At 35.8% G+C, this 26,065-nt stretch overlaps 2 protein-coding genes across 2 annotated transcripts; both read right to left on the minus strand.

The window, feature by feature from the left end:
- Nucleotides 1-18,339: 18,339 nt before the first annotated feature.
- Nucleotides 18,340-19,203, minus strand: LOC108811169 (dof zinc finger protein DOF3.5). Its single transcript, XM_056988486.1, has one exon. The coding sequence runs from the start codon at nt 19,084-19,086 to the stop codon at nt 18,340-18,342; it is 747 nt and encodes a 248-aa protein (XP_056844466.1). The 5' UTR covers nt 19,087-19,203.
- A 1,487-nt stretch (nt 19,204-20,690) lies between these two features.
- Nucleotides 20,691-24,391, minus strand: LOC108812821 (lipase-like PAD4). Its single transcript, XM_018585189.2, has 2 exons — nt 23,922-24,391; nt 20,691-22,182 (listed from the first exon to the last, which is right to left on the minus strand). Exons 1-2 carry the CDS (start codon nt 24,240-24,242, stop codon nt 20,851-20,853), a joined length of 1,653 nt encoding a protein of 550 aa, XP_018440691.2. The 5' UTR covers nt 24,243-24,391; the 3' UTR covers nt 20,691-20,850.
- Nucleotides 24,392-26,065: the final 1,674 nt, after the last annotated feature.

The following is a 26,065-nucleotide window of genomic DNA, read 5'->3' on the forward strand; positions in this document are numbered from 1 at the left end:
AATTATAGAGTTCTATTTAAAGAAAGTCATATTTTCTTCCCATTTTTCCAAATGATAAGATCGCAAAAATTGTGCCGCATTTGAAATGATTTCCATCATTTATATTTAATACCCGTAATTTGTGTTTTTTCACCTTATTGATGTAGTCAAACTTTAAAAGAAATTCGAAGATTGAGGAGACCATTTTAAAAACAACCTTTAGTTCATGTGTTTATAACCAATTTGCCATTACTTACTTGGCATCACCACATTTCACCTTAGACCTTTTTCAAAAAACACCTTTGTAGCCTAGAGTATTTACTTTTTATGCCATTACATATATTATATGCTTTATATAATTACTAAATGATAGTTTTGTATAGCCAAATATGGAAATAAAAGTTAATGGTTTGACAATCACGAGATAGTTTAAATATGGAAGATGGCTGTGACATACAATCCACATTCCATATTAACAATTTAACAATCATATATAAAGTTCGATTTTGAAGAAAACTATACGTATAACTCACTGTTTTACTTTTCATGTTATATAATCTAGATACATATATAGTTGTATCTAGATAAAAAAAAATATGTCATAAAAACTACTTGAAGTAATGAGTATTCATAGTTTAGATTTCAATATTTTACTTTGCACGTATACAATGAATATGTAAAGTTCATATATTTGTGTTGCTCAAATTATACTTTACATGGTGAGAGAAATGATGTGAATTTTACTTTACAAAATTATATCTATATATTCAAAATTATATTTTTTAAAAAATATTAAGATATAAAGGTGAATGTTTTAGTTTTCATTTACAATTCGTAAATCTTCATATTTTGCTCCGAGATTAACAACATGTTAAAGATGAAAAATTTATACTCGGTTGTATTTAAAAGTTAAAATTATACTAGGTTACCTTTTTGCATTTTTTGGTTTCTTGGGGTGTAGTAAAAATTAAACGGACGTGATTATAGAATATACTGCTCATATAATATTTCTTGAAAACAGATGTTACATTTTTTAAGTCTAGGTTCATAAACGGAAAGTGGCAAGAGTTTGCCTTGACTGCTGTAATTGAAATTAATGCAAAAACATATCAAAATCAATGTCTTCTGATTGATCTTAATAAATCAATTCAATTAGTATTAAAGTGAATTGATTGACTAATAATGGAGTATGCCTAATCTTCTTTTGCTCTGTAATTATAGAGTTCTATTTAAAGAAAGTCATATTTTCTTCCCATTTTTCCAAATGATAAGATCGCAAAAATTGTGCCGCATTTGAAATGATTTCCATCATTTATATTTAATACCCGTAATTTGTGTTTTTTCACCTTATTGATGTAGTCAAACTTTAAAAGAAATTCGAAGATTGATATGAATATTCAATTTAATAGCAGATTTAATAGCTACTTGCGCCCTGCATATAAATTTGAAGCATTGTAAGGAGCACTTTTATTATTTAACCTTATTCTCATGTGTGATTAACACAATTGTCATTTCTTATGTGTCATATAATTTATATAATATATATATGACTAAGTTATATAATTTAAGTAAATAAACAGGAAATCGACCTTATAATTTAAATAAATAGGAGAATTGGTGACGTTTTTAATATCAAATCTAATAATGTTTTGTTTCTATATTTACTTTATTTTTTTGCTAATTTTATGTTTAATCATAATTAATGCTATTCCAAAAACTAGGGAATCAACTTTATAATTTAAATAAATAGGAGATCTGGAGTCATCTTTTAATATCAAATCCAATAATGTTTTATTTCTATATTTACTTGATTTCTTTTGTTAATTTTACGTTTTATCATAATTATTCTATTGAAAAAATTAGAATTTAAGTAAATAAATAGAGAATCTACCTTATAGTTTAAATAAATAGGAGATTTAGTGACATCTTTTAATATCAAATCCAATAATGTTTTGTTTCTATATTTACTTGATTTTTCTTTGCTAATTTTACGTTTAATCGTAATTAATGCTATTGAAAAAATTAGAAAACTAATGTAATATTGATCAATACGCATTCTGATTTAAGTTAATATATGAAAGTTATTACTAATATATTGAAATTCATGAGACCAATTAAACATTTTAAACGAAATTGTAGGGATTTTTTGCCATTATTCTCGCCATGTAATATATTTGATTGATACAATTGTCATGACATAAATCCTGTTAATTATTACAATATATCATACTAAACTTTTTTCTACTGTATCACAATCTACAAACTTAAAACACACAAAGACAATGAATGCTATTGATGCTTTCAGAAAGAAGTATACAATTTCGTTTAGTGAGTTTGGTAAGCTGATACATTTTTCTTATTTTCTTTATAGGATTGCAAACAAAGAATTCTGTAGATATTTTTTATTTATTTTCTTATAATTTGTTCTTTTCATATTTTATTATTCTATTGTATATGTTTCGTTTTACTTTGTATTCATAATTTATATTATGAAATCAAATTGCATGTGTTTTTTTATCTTAAATTCATAACTAATTATATATAAATCTTTCTTTTACTCTTATAGATTTACTTCCACAAAAATATTCCGATGTTACATCTAATCAATTACACAAGTTTTTAAAAAATCAAAGTTCACCTTATATAAACATGCATAATTTCGTCCAATCTTTATTATATAATATGTAATATTTGTTATTATGATTTTTAGTTTTCTAATATCTTTAGAGTAAAAGTTATAATTTTTATTAGACCATTCGCTCCGCGCATGGCGCGGGTATCACCTAGTTATTATGAAAAAAAATGAAAGATAAAAATGAAAAACATAAAAAGAAACAAACATATTAATTAAAGTACACAAACATTTTATTTAATGAACCGAACATGAAAGTTGTAAAAAAGTTGGCATGTTTGATGTTTTGGGTATTGGGTAATTAAGCCACGTCACCTTAAAAACTATCCCAAAACACATCTTGCATAACAACCTAAAAACACATCTCTCATTGATTTTTCCTTTTATTATATTCCTATAAGATGTGTTCACATACTGCAATAAAGATGCTCTTAGAGACTGCAAAGAAATAAATGGAAGCACAAGTTGCATGGCTACAGTTTCCCACTTGCTTCTTCATTATTGTTAAAGGGTCTTTATTTGTTTTCTCTTTTGTTCATTTCCACAAAAATAATGGAGAACATCTCTTTCAACTTCTCATTTTTATTGAGTAGATAACCAAAAAGAATTACATCATAGTTATCTTAATAGATACTAGATTTTAACCCGAAATAAGTGCCAGTTTGTTTTCTCATTTATTAATCCAAAACTATTTAAAATACCTGTTATTTTTGTTTCGAATCATAACAATTGAGTTTTATGTTTTTATCATTTATCCAAAATTTGGTATTTGTTAGAAATAAATTTAAATATGATATGTGTGATTTAATAGTATATATATATTCTATGGTGAGGACCAATATGTTCTCATTATTTAAATGTAGTAATGATATGAATTGTCAATTTTAAACTAAAAATGAGTTTTTCTTGTCATATATTTGTATCATAGTTCTAACCATCAATTTACACTATTTTATTTTATCTATGTTCAATTTAGAAGCTAATACTATCTTAGAAAGTGCAGATATTTTTTTGTTGAACATTTTGATTAAATTTGCATTAATTTATAACTTTTTATTAGAAAATAAATATTTTGAAAGTTGTTCTATAACAATGTTTGAGTTTAAATAAGTCTTTTCATATCCAACCTAGATCCATGATTGAATCGGTAGACCTGATATCTTCTAAATAATCCAGTTCTGATTTAATGAAAAATTTGTTAATTAAAAATCCGATAGAACATGGTAAAAGACCAAAACTCGCTATCAAACCGCGATCTGGTACCATTGATACGATAAAATAAAAAATATATGATAAAAAAATTTTGATTAAATTATTCATATACTTTTTTGATGTTACATAAACTTTCAGTTCTTTTGATGAAAGTTTTATTGTGTCGTCCAAATAAAGAAATGATAATATAGAAATACTTATTGATATGAAAATATTAGTTTATTTTTGTTATTAATAACCTGATATAATTTTGTATTTTCAATTTAGATTTAAAATATAATTTATGATATTTTTTAAAAATACATTCTTAAAGACTCATAATTGCCATATCAATATTATGTAGAGAATGACATAGTAAATAATTTGTTTTCTATATTTGTGTATATACTCATTTTTATAGTTAAATAATATTATGTTCAAAAATGATATTCAAAATGTATGTAATATATGGTGGAGGATATAGGGGTTTGGTTTGTATTGAAAATATGCATAATATTCGAATGATCTATCTTGAATATTGATACTAGATTTAAGAAAATAATATTTTGGTGTCATTATATTTGTTAATTTATATAAGGTTCATTATACTTGTAGGTCCAATATATAAATTTAGAATACTTAAGGTTAATATATAATATATGTAGGTCTGATATTTAGAGTTATTCTTCGGTTCACCCCTAGGGTAAACCTTTAGGTTCACCAATCAATAGGATTCAAGTATTTTATATTTAATATTTTTTAAAAAAGAAAACAAAATATTGTTAAATTATATTATGTTTTCAAATAAATAGCTAAAAATAAATAAAATATTAGTAGTTGCAAAAACAAAATTAATAAGACTCTAAACCCTAAATCCTAAACCCTAAATCTTTGGGTAAATAAGGAATCATTGGGTAAACTTTAAACCGTTGGATGAATCATAGTTTTTTTTAAAAAAAAAAAACTTTAAACCCTAAATCCTAAATACTAAACCCTAAACCTTTGGATAAATCTGGAACCCTTGGGTAAACTCTAAACCGTTGGATGAATCATAGTTTAAAAAAAAAATTGCAACTACTACTGTTTTAATTTATTTATAGCTATTTATATTAAAAACATAATATAATTTAAGAAGATTTTGTTTTCTTTTTTTAAAAGATATTAAATATGAAATACTTAAATTTTATTGGTTGGTGAACCTAAAGGTTTACCCTAGGAGTGAACTCAAGAATAAGTTTGATATTTATTAATTCATTTAGGTGTATCTGTAGACCTAAACCCAAAAGTTTTAATTACCATTAATGATCTTTAGTAATCCTTATAAAAATAAGAGAATTTTTGGTAAAATTGCAATATTTACTAAGAGTATAATTCAAGAATGATCATATTTTTTTGAATTATAAGAATGATCATATTTTAATGAGAAATACTTGGATTCACCCCTAGAGTGAACCTTTAGGTTCACCAAACCAATAGGATTTCGTTATTTCATATTCAGTATCTTTAAAAAAAGAAAACAATATATTGTCAAATTTTATTATGTTTTTAAAATAAAAATAAATAGAAAATAATAGTAGTCACAAAAAAAGATTTTATATTTAAAATACCGTCATCAAAACACTAAACCCTAAATTCTAAACCCTAAATCATAAACTTTAAATCCATGGTAAACCCTTGGACAAATCTTAAATCTTTGGATTGTTTTTAAAAATATTTTTAACCAAATCAGCAAAACACTAAACCCTAAATACTAATGTCATGTCCCTGATCCTGTATATGATCATTAGGATCGACCATGGTGCAAGGAGATGCACCAGTCAGGTCATGTGACCTAAACACAAGGGTATTATGGCCTGGAAGTAAGGTTAAGGGCATCAGGAAGCTAAGATATAGCTAAACCAAGAAGGATACAAGTAAAAAGGAGCTATACAAAGTGTATGGCAGCTGGGCGATGCAGTGAGCAAGCTCGACCAGCTAGATGAAGTGTAGTGCAGCTCAGTGTAGCTCACTGAAGAGTGTGTCAGCTCCCTGAGCTGGATGAACTAGCTCGCTCAGCTGGGTCAGCTGGGGATCAGCTCAACTCAGCTAGACTGAGTGTTCAAGTCTTGGGCAGTTGGGCCAGGTCCGGACAGTGGTCGGACCATGTGGACCACCCGGGTGTGCCGGTGAGCCGGTGGGCACTTGTGGTTGAACCAGGGGCTTGGGCAACCAGCTAAGGCTTGTGTGTGACATGTCTAGGAGCAGTTAGGCATGTCAAGAACGTCTGGTAACTGCCATAGGCGAACAGGTGTGATCTGGACCATTGATTAAATCAATGGCCAGAAATGATACCGAAAGGGTGCAACCTTTGGAAAGGTGACCATTCCTTTTCTATAAATACAAGGGCAAGTCCGTGCCTTTGCAGGCACGTCAGGGCTTCATTCTTCTTCCTGAAACACAAAGAAAAACCAGAGAAAACAGAGAGAAAGTCGGATGGCAACATCCAACCCCAAGAGTGGGATGAAGGCAGCAAAGAGGCAGTTTTGATGGCAATCAAGAGGGGAGTTGTGAACGACCCTCTGGTGTGTTTTGATTGATGTTTGCCACGCCATGGGCTTCCTCTACATCCATACTACACATTCAAATAGCCAGGAGAGAAGATGGAGGGCCGGAATGCACTTCCAATGGTGGAGACAGCCTTGAAGGCAGTGGTGTGTAGAAAGGCAGTTTCATGGGATCTGAAGTGGGAAGTGATGCACGACCCTTGGGTGGTGTTTGATCATGGATGAACACACCCTAGGCTTCCTCTACATCATGGTAACACACGCAAATGGTTAGAATTGAATGGAGAAGGCCGGACTCCACTCCCAAAGGCATGTACAGCCTTGAAGGTGGATGCAGTGCAGAAACTGTTTTCATGGAAGTTCCATGAAATGGATGATGGGTGCGACCCATGATTGGATCTTATCAATACTGGAGGTATATGATAAGGCTTGGTAGAGGCGTGCAATGGAGGAGCATGGCCAGACATGATACAGGAAGCACAAGATCTAGTAAGATCAAGTATAAGGTAACATGTACATATGATTACTTTATGGTTTATGTTGGTGTCTCTTGAGGTGCATATGAGGCCAAGTATGGCACGCCCTTGGAGACCATATATTGTGATGTATTGTAGGGATACAGGACCCTGGAGAAAGGGGCGGATCATAGTTGAACTAATTCATCCATATGGGATGGTAATTAGATGCTATACAGCAACTAGTGATTCATGGTGGTTCATGAGTGAACCTGATCTATGGTTTTGCATTACCAATGGCTTCAGGCCGTGGCAATGAGGTAATGGAATCATATGGTATGATAGGTATCAACCTTGGGTTGGTACATGATTGGCTGAGAGCCATGAAGAAGAGCAAGACTGACCAGGTTCATTGGGACATAGTTCCATGGCCGGTTAGGTATGTGTGAAGACTCATCAGTTCTGAGTCATGTGGGGTGGTTGGTTGATTGACTCAGGAACTGGTGGGCATTATTAATCCTATTATATGTTGATCAGACGTGGAGGTACTGAATTATGGAGTGGCCGGTTCAGAGAAATCTCTCAATGGCCTTGGTTGGGCAGGTAAGTGGAGATCTGATAGTTCCTGAGGGAATTGTTAGGATCCGACTTCAAATATCTCTTAATGGGTATTTATCATGAATTATCATGGTGAGAGATTAGTTTTATCTCATTGATTTAGAGGTGGTCAGTTATGGCCATATGGGCTGTTCATGGGCGAGATCAGTATGATCGAGGCCAGTTCTGAGAAATCTGACTTGACCATTCTCTTAGTTATGAATTATCATGATTTATCATGAATTTTAATTAGTTTTTGGAGCATGTTTGCTTGAGGTTGATTTTGCAGCTGAAGACTTCCCAAAGGTACTTGGTATGTGGGGATGGTTGGTTGAATGACTAAGTACCTAAGGGGAGAGTTTATACAGGTATAATGAGGAGTTGGACGAGTGGATGGGGAGCTAGGCAAAGCTACCTCGCAGCTCGATCAGCTGGAAGAGAGTTGGGAACCTCAAGTGAAGTGGTTCAGTTCAGCTAGCTGAATGAGCTAGCTAGACAACTAAGGCAGCTGAGACAAAGAGCTATCAAGCTCCGTGGATGTGGCAAAGGTATGATCTAGCAATATTGCATAGATCTAGATAGAATGGTTAGGGGAATGGAACCTCAGTTATTGTATGACTTGGATTAGGTTCAGGATCAACCTTGGAGCTGGTAGTAGTTGTGTCTACTGATCATGGCTAAGGTGATTCGACCTGACGAGTGTTAGGTTGGTTTTAGACCAATGGTTGATAGATAATATTCCGCTGTGCATAAGTTGAAAGGATCTAAGCTAGGGGATGACTAAGGTAGTCTTAAGCTAAGGTCCAAGATAGACTTCGCCTTTAGGCGAAAGTACAGATAAAGATTGAAAAATTGAGTGGTTCGGTCAGGGTATGGACCGAGCGACGTGAGGCATCGACCGCGGCCTAGTCGGCCGGGTTCGGGTCTTACAAGTTGGTATCAGAGCATGCTTGATTCTAGGATCATTGGGTTGTGGTTGTTCACCCATGCATCCGGACAAGTAGATGCTGATGTGATTAACCCACCAGTTTTATTGTTGACTCAGCTGGAGGAAGTTAACAATGAAGCTGGATTGACTGTAAGTCAGCTCAACCCTACTGAGGTTCTAGTGGGGGAGAGCTGAGCTGCAGCTGGAAGGGGAAGTTGAATCCTCTTGTGATGTGGACCGGGCTGATCCAAACAATTGTTGCAAACAATGAGAGGACTAACCGGTTGATTGGGCAGTTGTTTGGCAGCTGATGATCAAGCTGGGCCAGTAGCTGAGGTGGTCTAGATTGATCCACCAGCTAGGGCAGCTTGGTTAGTGGACTACCTGAGGGTGCTGGAGCACATAGCTCAGATGAGAACAAAAGTATTTCTCAGGTAGTGTGGATCCTTTTGAGGCAGATGAGTGGAGGTTCTGATTGGGTTGTAACTTCAGCTCAACTTACTGCTCAAAGGTATTGTGTTCCAAACCGAAATTATTTCTGGAAACTGAGATGACCATGGAACCTTACTAGGTGAGCCAAGAGGGAGCTGAGGCAAGATAGGGTATCATGCTTGTGAACGGGAAAGTTCCAAGGTGAACTGGCTTGGCCAAGATGCATTCTCCAAGGGCAAGATCCTGGAACAGAAGGTTGGCCGATCTAGTTATCTAGAAATAATAGACGGATTGGACGGATCGATGCAGTGCAAGATCTTGTATGGATGACCTGGACCAGGGAAGTAACATGAACCTGAGAGTGGCTTAGGTTGAAAGAAACGTGCAGCACTCTTTGGGGGTAAGTGTTATCCTTGGTGGCCGTTCAAAACAAGTGAGCATTTGCGAGGTTCAAGTTGGTTTAAGGGAGACGCTACATGGCTAGTATACGAGTGGCTTGGGATCAGATGGATCAGCTTGGACTCAGTATAAGCCAAGGTAGGATTCCTTAGATCAATTTGAATGGATTGGGTATATGATGTTAAGTGGCTCAGTATGATGGGGATTGAGGTATATTATAAACACTCTTGTGAATGGTATGGGACATTCACAGAAGTGTGACACTTTGGAGAATGGTATGGGACGTTTTCCAAATGTGTGATCAAACCGATGTTCTTACTCATTTAGTTACTTAATGATCAGTGTTGTGGAAACAACATACCTTTCGATACTGGAGCTACACACCGTTTGTGAGTCCAGATATGATCGGAAAGGGGTTGTTTGTATTGGTATAGGGGATGATCCCAGGATAGTGAGTGCGGCCGGAGGCCAAAGGAAGCATTCACTAGGCCTTGTGAGGGACATCCCAGTGATGATCCAAGGAAGGGCGATGCCCGTGGATCTGATAGTGGTTAGCCTTGAGAATCATGAAGTGATCTTAGGGATGGATTGGTCTTGGAAAGAATCGGGCCACCTTAGACTGTCACCGGGGATGAGTACAGTTTGAGAGTGGGTGTGGACCCCCGATCAGATTCCAAGGATCCGACCAACCTCTGGATGCTTAGTGATCTCAGAGGTCCAGGTGGAAAATATGCTGAGAGGTGGTCATGAGGCCTGGTTGGCGACCATTAACACTAAGGAGGTTGTAGGGGGTGGTAGCCCGGACGAGGATTCGGTTGGTTCAAGAGTTCAAGGATGTGTTTTCGGGCGCTGCAGGGTGTGCCTCTTGCAGGGGCTGACCCGAGCATGATCGAACTAGAACCGGGAACGGTCCCAATGTCCAAAAGTCCGTATCGTATGGCACCAGCCTAGATGGCTGAGATGAGGTCGACTAAGTTCAGTGAGGGACGAGGGTCGCAGAACAACCAAGTCGGAGATTGACCTATGGTTGGAATGAGACGGTGGAGTCCCGGAGTGGACATGACCGGAATGTGATCGAGTTCGTTAAGACTTGACTGATACATCGAGTATCTTGGAGATTGGGTAAATCTACTAAGACTCGAGTATGCAGTAAGTTCTTAAGGACTGAAAATAATCTAGTCATGGACTAGGCTCAGAGAATAATTGGATTGGTGTATACTAGGACTGCAACTTAGAAAGTTGAGTTCAGTGACACAAGTCTGTTATGGTGTGATATGTATAAGGCAAGGACCACTTGGTTCGGATTCTAGTGTGTTCCGTCCAAGTGGGGGAGACTTGTTCATACATTGATCAAAAAGGTGATCAGTGAAAATGAACAAGGATGATGATGCAAAGAGTTCAGTTGGAACCTTTGTCATGATATGGGATGTAAGCACCACTGGATTCGAGGACGAATCCATTCTAAGTGGGGGAGACTTGTCATGTCCCCTGATCCTGTATATGATCATTAGGATCGACCATGGTGCAAGGAGATGCACCAGTCAGGTCATGTGACCTAAACACAAGGGTATTATGGCCTGGAAGTAAGGTTAAGGGCATCAGGAAGCTAAGATATAGCTAAACCAAGAAGGATACAAGTAAAAAAGGAGCTATACAAAGTGTATGGCAGCTGGGCGATGCAGTGAGCAAGCTCGACCAGCTAGATGAAGTGTAGTGCAGCTCAGTGTAGCTCACTGAAGAGTGTGTCAGCTCCCTGAGCTGGATGAACTAGCTCGCTCAGCTGGGTCAGCTGGGGATCAGCTCAACTCAGCTAGACTGAGTGTTCAAGTCTTGGGCAGTTGGGCCAGGTCCGGACAGTGGTCGGACCATGTGGACCACCCGGGTGTGCCGGTGAGCCGGTGGGCACTTGTGGTTGAACCAGGGGCTTGGGCAACCAGCTAAGGCTTGTGTGTGACATGTCTAGGAGCAGTTAGGCATGTCAAGGACGTCTGGTAACTGCCATAGGCGAACAGGTGTGATCTGGACCATTGATTAAATCAATGGCCAGAAATGATACCGAAAGGGTGCAACCTTTGGAAAGGTGATCATTCCTTTTCTATAAATACAAGGGCAAGTCCGTGCCTTTGCAGGCACGTCAGGGCTTCATTCTTCTTCCTGAAACACAAAGAAAAACCAGAGAAAACAGAGAGAAAGTCGGATGGCAACATCCAACCCCAAGAGTGGGATGAAGGCAGCAAAGAGGCAGTTTTGATGGCAATCAAGAGGGGAGTTGTGAACGACCCTCTGGTGTGTTTTGATTGATGTTTGCCACGCCATGGGCTTCCTCTACATCCATACTACACATTCAAATAGCCAGGAGAGAAGATGGAGGGCCGGAATGCACTTCCAATGGTGGAGACAGCCTTGAAGGCAGTGGTGTGTAGAAAAGCAGTTTCATGGGATCTGAAGTGGGAAGTGATGCACGACCCTTGGGTGGTGTTTGATCATGGATGAACACACCCTAGGCTTCCTCTACATCATGGTAACACACGCAAATGGTTATAATTGAATGGAGAAGGCCGGACTCCACTCCCAAAGGCATGTACAGCCTTGAAGGTGGATGCAGTGCAGAAACTGTTTCATGGAAGTTCCATGAAATGGATGATGGGTGCGACCCATGATTGGATCTTATCAATACTGGAGGTATATGATAAGGCTTGGTAGAGGCGTGCAATGGAGGAGCATGGCCAGACATGATACAGGAAGCACAAGATCTAGTAAGATCAAGTATAAGGTAACATGTACATATGATTACTTTATGGTTTATGTTGGTGTCTCTTGAGGTGCATATGAGGCCAAGTATGGCACGCCCTTGGAGACCATATATTGTGATGTATTGTAGGGATACAGGACCCTGGAGAAAGGGGCGGATCATAGTTGAACTAATTCATCCATATGGGATGGTAATTAGATGCTATACAGCAACTAGTGATTCATGGTGGTTCATGAGTGAACCTGATCTATGGTTTTGCATTACCAATGGCTTCAGGCCGTGGCAATGAGGTAATGGAATCATATGGTATGATAGGTATCAACCTTGGGTTGGTACATGATTGGCTGAGAGCCATGAAGAAGAGCAAGACTGACCAGGTTCATTGGGACATAGTTCCATGGCCGGTTAGGTATGTGTGAAGACTCATCAGTTCTGAGTCATGTGGGGTGGTTGGTTGATTGACTCAGGAACTGGTGGGCATTATTAATCCTATTATATGTTGATCAGACGTGGAGGTACTGATCATGGAGTGGCCGGTTCAGAGAAATCTCTCAATGGCCTTGGTTGGGCAGGTAAGTGGAGATCTGATAGTTCCTGAGGGAATTGTTAGGATCCGACTTCAAATATCTCTTAATGGGTATTTATCATGAATTATCATGGTGAGAGATTAGTTTTATCTCATTGATTTAGAGGTGGTCAGTTATGGCCATATGGGCTGTTCATGGGCGAGATCAGTATGATCGAGGCCAGTTCTGAGAAATCTGACTTGACCATTCTCTTAGTTATGAATTATCATGATTTATCATGAATTTTAATTAGTTTTTGGAGCATGTTTGCTTGAGGTTGATTTTTGCAGCTGAAGACTTCCCAAAGGTACTTGGTTTGTGGGGATGGTTGGTTGAATGACTAAGTACCTAAGGGGAGAGTTTATACAGGTATAATGAGGAGTTGGACGAGTGGATGGGGAGCTAGGCAAAGCTACCTCGCAGCTCGATCAGCTGGAAGAGAGTTGGGAACCTCAAGTGAAGTGGTTCAGTTCAGCTAGCTGAATGAGCTAGCTAGACAGCTAAGGTAGCTGAGACAAAGAGCTATCAAGCTCCGTGGATGTGGCAAAGGTATGATCTAGCAATATTGCATAGATCTAGATAGAATGGTTAGGGGAATGGAACCTCAATTATTGTATGACTTGGATTAGGTTCAGGATCAACCTTGGAGCTGGTAGTAGTTGTGTCTACTGATCATGGCTAAGGTGATTCGACCTGACGAGTGTTAGGTTGGTTTTAGACCAATGGTTGATAGATAATATTCCGCTGTGCATAAGTTGAAAGGATCTAAGCTAGGGGATGACTAAGGTAGTCTTAAGCTAAGGTCCAAGATAGACTTCACCTTTAGGCGAAAGTACAGATAAAGATCGAAAAATTGAGTGGTTCGGTCAGGGTATGGACCGAGCGACGTGAGGCATCGACCGCGGCCTAGTCGGCCGGGTTCGGGTCTTACAACTAAACCCTAAACCCTTGGATAAATCATAAACCCTCGGGTAATCATAAACCCTTGGATAAATCTTAAACCATAGGATTTAGAATTTATCCAAGCATTTTGGATTTACCAAGGGTTTAGGGTTTATCCAGAAGTTTAGGGTTTAGGATTTAGAATTTATGGTTTAGGGTTTAGTATTTAGCTGACGGTATTAAAATGTATTTTTCTAAAACTTATTTTTGTTTGCAACTAATATTAATTTTTATTTTTTTAGTTTAAAAATATTAATATAATTTGACAATATTTTGTTTCTTTTTTTAAAAGATACTGAATATAAAATAACGAAATCCTATTGGTTGGATGAACCTAAAGGTTCACTCTAGGGGTGAACCCAAGAATTTCTCTATTTTAATAGTATTGATTATGTATCATGTGAAACGTTTCCTGACCATTTATGTTTATGGAGCTAAACATTGCGAAAGCGTAAGTCCCTATGTTCAACATTTTTTAAGTCTCTAACTCCATTAATGTATGGGTTCCATGTATATGGAATTCGACGACAAGGCATTCATCCCATACTAAATTTCGACTTTAAGAAATTCTTAAGATTTGTTATTTGTTGATATGCGTGTTTGTTTTCTCTCGCGATGTTATATACTGAAATCAATTTATTTCAAGTCATTCAGTTTGAAATTACCTTAGACTAAACGAGAAATTATTTTGGAGAACTCTTAACTAAAATTTACAATTCAGCGATCATATAGACATATCAATATCGGTATAGATGAAAGGCAAAGAGATCCGAAAATATAAGTGCAATGATTTTACAATATATATCCTGAAAACAAAATGTGCATTCAGGATATTGTGTTTAGGAGATAAATATATGAATCCAAAGCACGTTACTGCAATTCTAAAATAGCATATCTTTCCATGATGCAAGTTGAACCGCACATCCTCTATTTCGGATCACCTAACTTAAGTGTAACCTAACTGAGAAAGTCAATTCAACAGATATTCAGCTGGGACGAAGTTAGTTTCAGCTTCCCAAACGTCCAGCAAGATTGTTATAAATAGGAATCAAATTCATCCAGAAGTGAATGTCTTTCAGTTACGACTACTGCCACTTTGCGCAGCTGATTTGTAAGGTTCCACATATGGAATTCCAAATAATTTTTTTATTTGGACTACATTGTGTTTTATTATATTCTTTAAGATCATTTGTAGTTATATATTTGATCAGTACCCGATGTGAGAGGTAGCCATAGTCTGTTTTAGGGATTGGTGATTTGCCCATCCAGTGAAAGCATGTGCTTCCGGAATAATAAATAAGTTTTCGGCTGCTCATTTTGTCAAAATCTCTTTGGGTAACGGCTAACATATACTCATAGAGGAGGAGGTTCGATTACCCTGAGTTACCTTTCACCACATTTTGTTATCTCTACATGTTTTGGGCTTCTGCTCCAAAATATTTTAGGTCCGGGGCTGTATTTGATACAAGTAAACTTTGAGAACATGCAAAATTTATAAAAGATGATAAAATCATAAACAATGTAAAGGGGATAGCTCAGGATGTACAGAGTTTTCGTTGTGAAAGATTGTTTCACGCGAGTCCAAATTAAAAATCAAACTGTATATATCATGGCGATACCTTATTGATGCCTCTTATTCAGTTCTTTTTAAAATGATTTAAGCAGCGGGTAAATTGTTCCGTTTATAGTTACCAGATTAAAAATAAACAGGAGCAGCAGAGTATTGACCGCCATTTGTACTATACGTGTATCACATTGAATATAGGGAACTTGCATAGCCGATCCAGACATATATATGTATGCCAGAAGTCCGACAAAAAAATACTTCCTTCATTTCATATTAAATATTGTTATAAAGAAAAATTTGTTGCAAAATAAGTGTAGTTTTAACATTTCTAAGCAGAATTTATTAACTTTATTCTCGAGTGTTTTTTTCTATTTCTTGAGATATAAGTATATGTATGGATAATGATGTTTTTTAATCCATATGTACAAATCTAAAACGACACTTAATATGAAACATATGGAGGTTATGGTATTAATATCGAACATGTGATCCAAACTCATCACCTGACTATATCAACCAATTTCTTTTTGATAAAATTAAAAACTATGTCAACCAACTGTTACCATCTGCAACCGAAGATAACATATTTTATACCTTAGTTCATCAGATGCGGCGATTAGTATTTGAGTTCAGAGTTTATGCACATATAATTCTATAAACATCACTTTATTTGTTTTAAAATTTACATACTTAATTTTTAAATTTTTGTCAATACCTCATTTGACAAAGTTGTATGAATTGAAAATTTTAAGTTTTTTTTTTTGGTTTTAAGCTAAATTGTTTTTTTTTGTAAACTAAATTGTTGTTTTGACAATAAACTATTTCCTAACCCGCATTTATGTGCACGTTAGTGTTATCTGTACTTTGACAATAGAGAGTAGACTAGCAAAGTATCAGATTATGGCTGTGATTGTGCAAGACTTTTACTGTTGAGACTTTAGACTGTTAAAACTTTAGAAACTGTGACTTAAAAAAAGTTAAAGCCATGGTTTTATGGCTTTAGAAAAAAACTGTCTCATTTAACGTAAAAACAAATAAAACAGACTGTGAGTATTTTTAGGAAGACTTTAGAGACTTTAATGGCTTTAGAATAAAAAAAAACGTGATTGGTAAAAATATGGCTTTGAGGACTTTTAATTTAATTGAAAGTCTTAAAACAGTTAACTTCAATCTAGTAAACCGTAAACCTTCATGAATAGCGTAGATGCCAAAGTATATATCTTAGTCTATCTATGACTAGTTAGCCAATTACGACTTGGTGTGAACGCTTACGACTTTGGTGTTAACGCGTAACCTCACCCTTCATTGTCAATGTTTCAACAGACACTTAGCTATCTATTTATGTACTACTATTACTGGTTATTAATTTTAGCATTAAAATTCAAAAGTATTATAATATATATTATGAGAACATGCATGTTATACAATTTAATGGTAACTAGTTCTACTTTTCGTTTGATATGAATATTACTAGTTATAGAGTTTTCTTGATATAATACTAAATTATGTTTCATAATTATTTTGTTTTTGTGAAAATGTTCATCATTTCTTTCTTTTTTTTTTCTTTTTAAGAATAACCTAGTGTATCATGGCTTCCACTGAAATGGGTCTATACTAACGATGAATATCCATAACAGCCTACGTTTACTGGCCGGAATACGTTTTGGTTACCAGACGCGGGACCAAAAGTTAATTTTTTTCTCCCAGTGACCAGTAGAATTCGAACCCATATCTATATTGGGACCGAAACTCTCTCAATACCGCTAAACCGTTCTTGTTTGGTTAAATGTTCATCATTTCATACCTTCTATAAAGTTCAATTCTTCAATAGAAAATTTACTACAGGAATACAAAGTTTATTAGAGTTTCTATTGTGTAGCCCTTAGAGTCATTCTTGTAAATCAGATTTGGTGAGTGATGAATACAATTATTTATAATTGATGTAATGTGTAGGTAAAACTGTTAATCATAATTCATAGTCATCAGAGTTTACTATTTTCTTGGATCAAGTGGAGATGTCTGGGAACGTGTGTGACGCAGGAAGCTCAACATTAAACAACTTTCCTCTAAAGACAACTTCCCAAGTTAACTTATTAACCTCTGAACACAACTTGCGAATTGCGATAGTTTCCTCTATTATTGTTGTTCGCCAAATCTATGAATTATCTTCTTTTCTCCTTTTAAATATTATCTTTCTTGTTGACAAAAAAAATATAATATTTCTCTTTTAATTTCCCTACATACGTACTCATATGGGTTATACTATTATAGCATGGTAAGAGCTATAAATTTTCCAGTCCCTATAGAATTAGGTCTCACATGTAGACGACGGACTAATCAATCCTTGATAAACCACGAGTTAGACGGGCCAAGTAGCCAACTTGTGAGAAGTACGGACAAGTCACATGTTGAATAAGAATACCTGACTAGTCACGACTAACGAGTTGGTTATGGTGTTACATTTTACATTAGCCATGTTCTTTTTGTAAAGCAGCGGAAGCAACTGAAAATAACATTTCGACAGATACATAGATGAATAATTTTGAATAATCATCGACGCTTGCCGTAGAGATTGAAAAAAGAAGACACTGCTGACACTGATATTTTAAGCGTCGGATTTACTTATTGCATCTTGCAGCTCCGACTGAAAAAATAAGTTTGTGTCGTCTCACCAGAACTGTATTTCAGATGAAAAAGGTGTAATTTCAGATGAAAAAGGTGCAAAAAAAAGAGGGCTATTATCAATATAAATGTGTTGGATCTACAAAAACATGACACAAATCTCGAAAGTATATTATAGGAATAATATATTTCAATGCATATGTATGTAAGGTTAAAAATCGTATAAATTAGGCCAAATATAAATCATACACATTAATCATTTCAATGGATGGCATTGACTTAAAGCAGAACTATAATATAAGTCTGGGCAATAAAAAATATTAATACTAGTAGAATGGAGTGAAAGGAAAAGTAGGAACATATATGCTCTTTCTCTGACACAGCCTTTTAGAGAAGGATCTACATGGACACACACAAAGGCCAGAGATACTACAAGTCTCACACGTACGTCTCACTTTCAGTGAATTGTAAGTTTAAGTAACAGGCAAATCTCAGTCGAATCCAAAGATAAAGACCTCCCACGTGGGTTTCTTGGGCAAATCTTGAAAACGACTAATTATACCATCATATGTAGGTCGATAATCACAGCACAAAAAAAGCTAGCCTATGTATATTACCCCTTAGACTTGTACTTAAATTATGGACTTTCTTAATTACATAAATGATTCATAATATATTTATAAATGTCTATGTATGTATAATAAGTACAGTACAAACTTTAATGCAAATAAAGATCATCCATTGGCTGAGAAATCAAAAGGGCTCCAACTTCCAAATAAGAGGTTGGTGGAGTCATTGGATTCGTCAGGAAAATGAACCACCGGTTCGTGAACAATCTGAGCCGGAGTCACACCACCAACGTCTACATGGTTATGACCATTTAATAAAGCATCAGACCAATCACCACTTTTGTCAATTGGCAGAAGCTCTTCACCAGGAAAGGGAGGCAACCCATTATAACCACATTCATCCACAATGTGTTCCACCTGATGTTCATAGTTATGATGATGATGATGATGATGACCATGACCGATGTCCGTACTCCATAAGGGTTCCATCAAAGCGCCGACAGGTTCTTCGACTAGAAAATCCGTTTCGCAGTTTTCTTGAAGTTTCGGTTTGTCAGGCTTTGGGTTCAAGAAATTGGCGTAAACAAGAGCAAGATCTATGTTTGGTGAGCCACCACCGGAACTGTAAGAATTAGTGGTTAGGCCGGTTTTAGTGATACTCGAGGAGGCTTTGGGACGGCGGGATTTGCGGCAGCCACCACCTACGGGCACGTTGCGAAGGGACCCGCCTTTGGTCCAATATCTGCGGCAGCTTTTGCAGAAGTAGCGAGGCTGAGTGAGGCTATAATTGTTGTAGTAACAAAACTTCGTGTTGGAGGATCCACATCTCGGACAGCTCGGCGTTATCTCCGTGTTTGCGTTTGCGTTCGGCTGCCATATAAACGATGACGTCAAGGCTTCTGTTCTCTCCATATCTCTCTCTTTTTTCCTCTATATCACAATAAGAATGTATTATATACGCATGCATGAATTGTATACGAGTTTGTGCATGTGGAGAGGGTATGACACGTGTACGTTGTAGAGTGAAGAAAGTGTGGGGGGAGCAACTTCCTCGTAAGCGTGCACTCACTGTTGCTTCTTGGGGGAGACATGTTTAAGGGTCTTGAATCTTAGATATGTTAAAATAATAGTAAGATGTGAGTTAATAAAATGGTTATTTAATACTTAGTCTTGGAGATTGTTTCGAAGCAAACTAATATGCCTATGGCCTCTTGCAAGAGAAGGGTTGTTTGGTGTACATTAAGCTATTGGTACGGCTTGGTTAATGGAGGCTCACGATTACTATACAATATAAATATTCTATATTGGTATATACGTACGTCCAATTTTCTCTTGTCGAGGAGGTATATATAATATGATCACGACGATAATTACGAAAGTACGTAGTGTATAATTAGTTATATATACAAAAATTTCATAGTGTGTTTACATTGAATTAAAACAATACTTGTATCCATAATACTTATCAGTTATCACTTATCAAAAGAATAATAATGGTAGGAATCATACTCGTATATCAATAATATGCAGCATGAATTACCCAAGAGTTATGAAACATTTGTCTACTTGGAAAAGGAAAATCTGAATGGGGAAAAACGTTAATTCGCGAGGACGTCAAAGCCGTTAAGAATTGAAACTTGTGTATGTGCGGGTCATATTAATATGAAAATATATGTAAGGTATGCATAACGTTCTATGAATAAAAATTAAGGTAAGAGAGAGTGAAACAAGAAAGCACAGAGTTTTGTAGAAATACCCTCTCTATTCGTATACTTCGACTTGAATTTATTTGATTATTTACACACAAAAAGGGAACTTGGAAAAGGAAAATCTGAATGGGGAAAAAAGTTTCCTGGATCATGTGTCTTTAGCAATCTCCAAGAATCCTAAATTCCTATGTGTTTTAACGCTTTTCTATATACTTTTTCCAAGTCCTCCGAAAATTAGCTTTGTTTATGTGTTCATGATCCATTTATCCCATTAGACTATCCAAAACTAAATCTAATTTATAGAGTTTAGCTATAAATACTCTAAATGATCTCCATATTTAGATAATTTATGAAATACATTTTTAGATATTAGTATAGAAACATCAAGATAATTGTGTAATAAAAATTTTGGGTATTGTATTAATAAACTTTGAGATTAAAAATATTAAGAAATAAAAAGTTATACAAGAATGGTCTCAATTTTATAAAATAGTAAAATACCTTTGAGAGATTATATGTATATCTTCGTCTCTTCATCCCCTTTGTACTATGTACAATAATTTAAACAAGTGAAACAGAAATAAGTAGAGTGTTCATAAGTTTTTCTATTTTCTGCAGTCATTTATAACTATTCTCTAAAGTATATTCAGTAATTTCTTTAGAAAATGTTTATTCTCTTAGTTTTTCATAGTCTTTTAGATATATATATTACGATATTTGGAGTAGTGCTTAGCACTAATTGTAATTTCTTTACAATATGCAGAAATTAGATTTACATACATATTTTAACATTTAACCAAAAGAAAATTACATAAATTAGAAACCTTGCATAAACTTGTTGAACATAATGATGAACATTGTCTTAGAATAAAAGCATACATGAGAAAGTACTACATAAACATGATGAACAGCAACTGATAAAGATTATTATATAGCATAGCATACGTTAGATTTGCTATTAATCTTACTAAGTCTCCATTGCGTCACTCTCATCAACAACTCCATTACTCATTTTTAACTTGAACTCTCCAAGTTTCTCCACTTTCTCCACCCACACACTGTAACTCGAGTTCTTCGCCAAGACATCCAAAGAAACTTCCTTCATCTGCACCAATGTATCAGCATAGCTCTTAAACCCAACAATCTTTTCCCTCAACAAAGTTCGCTTCTGCAAATCTATACTCTCGCAGCTCAGATCATCCAAACATTCTTTTGCTTCCTCAAGCTTAGCCCAAAAGCAAGTATCCTGCGTAGTGCTAGCATACCGAGTTCTCGCACGCTTCTCTTTATGAGGCGCTCCTCTTTCTTTCCACCACTTATCAATCACTACATACCTTTTGGGTCTATTCCCACTCTTCATGTAATGACCACTCGTCCTTGAATATTTGTACTTGTAGAAGTACGCAATGTCTAGTGGTTCGGCTAAGAGTTGGTAAAACTGTGATGCGTATACCCATTTCTTCCCCAGATGAAAATCAAAAGGTAACTTATTCTTCTCCACCATTTCAAACACGCCATCCCAAAACTTAGCTAGCTTTGCGCGACTCATGTTCACCCTTATCTCTCTTGCATTTGAGAATTGTTTGAAGTTATCGTAGTAACCTAGCTGTTTTGGTGACGCTTCACAACTGTCTTTGTACCATTGAATATCTAGTCTCGATGGCAAGACATTACCAAGCTCAATAGCTAACTCACTCGCTCTCAAAATCGGAGCACGACTTTTTTCCGTAGCTGCTTCTATGCACTCTTTCACCGACACACCACTTTCTTGATCATAAGAAAATCCTAGAGACTCAACAGCTAACGCAACACCAGCTTCGTAGCTATTCTCTGGGATACGTCCACCACGAAAGCTTCTAGATATTAGAGACTGGTGAGAGAGTGTGGACACGTAATGTCCGTACCTTTGATGTTCCTCGATGTTCGGAGTTCCTGTCGAGTTGAGTATACGAAACATCCCACGAACCGAATCGGCATTGTCTAAGCAAAGACCTCCACTGTCGGAGCAGAAGAGATAGGTTCCAAAGGGCCAGAACCGATCATCATTTCCTCTGGGAACGTGGTCGTGGACGGAGACCACGTGGCAGAACTTGTGCGCCAAACGTGATCGGGACACTGAGGAAGAGAGAGATTGGTTTCCAAGCAAAGGAGAGCCGAAGGTGATGCAGAGGAGGCGGAATGGCGGCGGAGAAGGTTGTGAGAGAAGCCAAAGTGCGGTGAGTGCGGCTAAGGCGCCGCCAGTTGAATGTCCGGTAATTACCACTTGTTTAGTTTCTTCCTGCCCCAATCCTTGCGTGATCTGTCACGTTAAAAAATTTAATCAGTCGTACAATAAATTGGTTGGTTTACTGGAGGCTATAATAAATTAATTAATGTGATTATACTCCGTTATCTATCAATACTATTAAACAAATAGTTTCTACAAGTTTACCAAAAAAAAAAAGTTTCTCCAATGTTCTAAATATCGGTATCGTCTGTGCATAAACACATTAGATGGGAAATCGTTGATAAACAAAATAATTATTTAGAAAATCGGTTCAGACGGCCTTTATGCATCCATTAAACACTAATCCCTTATATAGTACATAATTACTGTTTTGACTATTTATTGAACATTTGTTTTCTCTACTAATGGAAACCGATTAAGAGACTAATCTATAATCTATCTTTCAATAAAATGGTTTGACGAGTGGTGATACAAACTGACCAAAAAGCCAAATTTTGATAAGCTAATTGAACCGTTAGCATAATGTTGCCATTACATTTCACGCAGCCTTAGTCATTTTAAATTGACTTGGACGGACATGGCACCCAAATCAAAAATTGAATTTCACTTCCTTGTCATATCCGAGGTGACGACAAACGACAATGTCATGTTGTGATTTATTAGATCGTGGGAGATTGATATATCTGCGAATCTTTCAGGGATTTCTTGAGGAAAATATTATTCTATTTATTTATGTATATAGTCTATAGCCTTGTAGGGGTTGGTGGTGATGTTCTGAAAAAGACACTTTGTCTATCTGGTTAAAGAAAGACTGAGATTAACAAATATAAAATAAAAGTATTAGTGTTTTATTAGTCAGCTTTTTGCTTAATTATTTTCACTAGAGTTAGTTTTTTTAAGCGAATCACTAGAGTTAGTTTAATGTTGGTTTTGGTCAGCTTTTTTGCTTTACCATTTTCACTAGAGTTAGTTTAAGGTTGTAATTGGTAAACCATCACATATAAAAAGAATTGGAGTAAAATGGTAAAAAGTTATCGTATCTATTTTTCAAAAAAAAAGAAAGTTATCGTATCTAGCATTTTGCTTCATATTTTTTGGCTGAAAAGTTTCTGTTAACTGTTTCTTCCATTTTAAACAAGTGAAAATTTTATTCCACTTATAAGTGGACCTACAGTAAATTTCCTTTACTTTTGGTTCTACCATTTGACTCTAAATCTTACCAATCAGAGTCTATATTGTTTTCTCATTCTCTCACAAATCGAATCTGGAACATAGTCATCAACATTGTTGAGTTTATAATAAATTTGGAAAATATAGAGAGAAAAGACCATCTTCTTTAGTTTGAGATAGTTTAACGAACTTATGAAAGTTTTTTTTGCTAAATACGAATTTACGAAAGTTCATAGTATATTTAACATATTATAATTATGCCAAATTAATTAGAAACTCTAATATATTTGTATTTATGAAAATGATTAATGTTTTAAAATAATAAAGTATATTTAACTATCTCAAGAAGTTTCAAAATCGTAATGGTGTTTTATTTTTTCTCCCTTCTAAATAAAATTTGTCATAACTAGTGTCTAGTAGTAGCATTAGTTGATTTTTTTTTACGTTAACGCATTAGTTGAACTTCAATTTGTATGGAGGATATTAGATACGTAAAATACTAGTCTTCCTAAAGTTCAATAATATATTTTTTTAAGAAAAAAACCAGTAATATTGCTTCCCAAATAATCAAAAGGACAATAGCAAGGCTTTTAAAAAGACAGAAATGTTCAAAGAGAGAGAGAGAGAGAGAGTGAACAAACCTGTGATTGAATGAGGAGACACGATGAAACAAAAAGGTCATGTATTGCACCGTTGACCATAAGCGGAGGCTCACCGGAGGGCAGTGATGAGGACAAGGCCGAGAAAAGCGCATCTCCACCAACTGCTACGCCCACAAGATCCCCTGGTTGATTCATCTCCACCTTTGGTATAGCAACGTACATGATCCGAGCCACGTGCTGGATCTGAATGTTTCTTGCGGAATCAGCGGCGTTGCATAAACTCCATGAGTTGGACCATAAAGGAGTCGACATCATGAACGAGGCCTGTAACTCGCTCGTCTCGAACCGGCACTCTTCCATGGAGTCGCCTTCTGTAATCTTTAAAATTTACTTGCTTTTAAAGAGAATTTTATGAACTTTCTCATTTTGTTCGTGTGTCTTTCCTCTGTTTTTTCTTGGTACTTTCTCTCTTTTATGAGCAGTTGTCGTCTCTCTTAGCCTACTTCTCTATCGATATTATTATAATTTGATAATTTCTGTTTTAATTTATGCTTTTAAATCAATAAAATAACTGTACTGATGGGTCCATCTCTTTTTTATCTTTAATCATTGTTTGAGTTTTGTGTAGGGCAGGACAAGTAGATGATGAAATCCAAAGCATTTGAGAAACCTGAATGGTTTTGGCTTAGGGAAAGATTGCAACTTTTAATATTCAAGGAATTATCGTAAGAAACTATCACGGAAAATTAAAACCTGAATATGGACTGACATTCAATTATTTCATTATTTGACATAGCCTTCAAGGAAGGAAATATTTTTAGCTTAAGCTCTTTCAGTGATTTAATGTGGCCCATAAAAGTCTTACAAGGTAAAGACTTAACCATGACTTAAAATGAGACGTATAACTTGCGGTATATCGCTCTCAGTCAGCAGATATAGATTGATGATAAATCCTTGTAATGACTTCGTTATTTACTATTTGGCTGAAAAGATTTAATTTTAATTAAATAAAGGCGTAAAAGGTATCTCATCTTTTTATTAGGGACAACTAGAATGTAATCTGGCTAATGATAAAAACACAAAAATAATTTGAAGCATCGGAAGATAAACACACATGCATCTTTCGGGAGAAAGAGTTGATCCGTGGGTGGTAGACTGCACCTTTCACCTTTCATTGGAGATTATTCTGAATCTTTCCATAGGTACGAGATATCCTGAAGTTAATACAAAAAATACATATACATGTACTGAAAAATATCTTGCATAAACAAGATGAAATATCAAATTTGAATAATGAACGTTCTAATGTAATTATCTCAAGAGCTCTTACTGAGACAAAATGTTTACTTTGTGGTCCAGTGTAGGGCCTGTAGGCCTAGTCCAGTGACAGAGACCATAGTGTAAATTATCGGCAGAGATATGGAACTATCACAAGAAGCCACAAAAGCAAACATTCTCCTCCTTTTTTGTAGAATGAGATTATTTTAATGGTTTTCTCACTCTTATCATCAGTTTTGTTATTGAAGGTGATTGCCATATTCTGTGTTTTGGTTAAGTTTGAGTCGAAGACGAGCCGGTTAGGTGTTTAGGGAAGAACCGGGTAGACCTGTTGAATCAAGTGGAAGACTCTAGTCGCAATCGAAGGTTTCCAAATACTTTGTAATCAGCTTAGAGTCAGTGACTCTTCGTCTTTTTCAGTTACAACAAACTAACAGAATCACTCGAGAGGATATAACTCGAGATGATCATCTTGCTCTGTTCTTGAGCTGATTCTTCTTTAATTGAGTGGATTGCTGGATCTAATCGGGCCCAGTGACTAATAAGTCATCCATATCGGAAACTAACACTGGGTAAACAAAAGCTTTGTGTCATGTTATTATTTTCTGTTATCTTTGGTTACAATCGATTCAAACGAGAGTTACATACAAAGTGAGGTGAGTAATCGTTCATGGTGAATCTAACAAGTTTGCTGGTCTCTCTTCCCCTTTTCGGTTTCGCTTTATCAACTCAATTTTTTCACTAAAGAAAAGCATTTTTCAAAAAAACTCTAAAGTAATCTTGTAATCATCAGGTATTGTATTTTCCTCAACATCTCTGTGTGGAAGAAATATAATCATACATCAAACAATATGTTCAGGTCTAGCTAAGTCGCCACTAGAGGGAGGTTTACACTTTCCTGGTTC

The sequence above is a fragment of the Raphanus sativus genome, chromosome 6, assembly GCF_000801105.2.
Source record: "Raphanus sativus cultivar WK10039 chromosome 6, ASM80110v3, whole genome shotgun sequence".
In the NCBI taxonomy this organism is placed as follows: domain Eukaryota; kingdom Viridiplantae; phylum Streptophyta; class Magnoliopsida; order Brassicales; family Brassicaceae; genus Raphanus; species Raphanus sativus.

What these genes read in the sequence shown, in the direction of transcription:
- LOC108811169 (XM_056988486.1), bottom strand. Translation starts at nt 19,086, where the DNA reads ATGGAGAGAACAGAAGCCTTGACGTCATCGTTTATATGGCAGCCGAAC.
- LOC108812821 (XM_018585189.2), bottom strand. Translation starts at nt 24,242, where the DNA reads ATGGAAGAGTGCCGGTTCGAGACGAGCGAGTTACAGGCCTCGTTCATG. An exon ending in GTCTCCTCATTCAATCACAG is followed by an intron (nt 22,183 to 23,921) that starts GTTTGTTCACTC and finishes TTAACGTGACAG; the next exon opens with ATCACGCAAGGATTGGGGCA.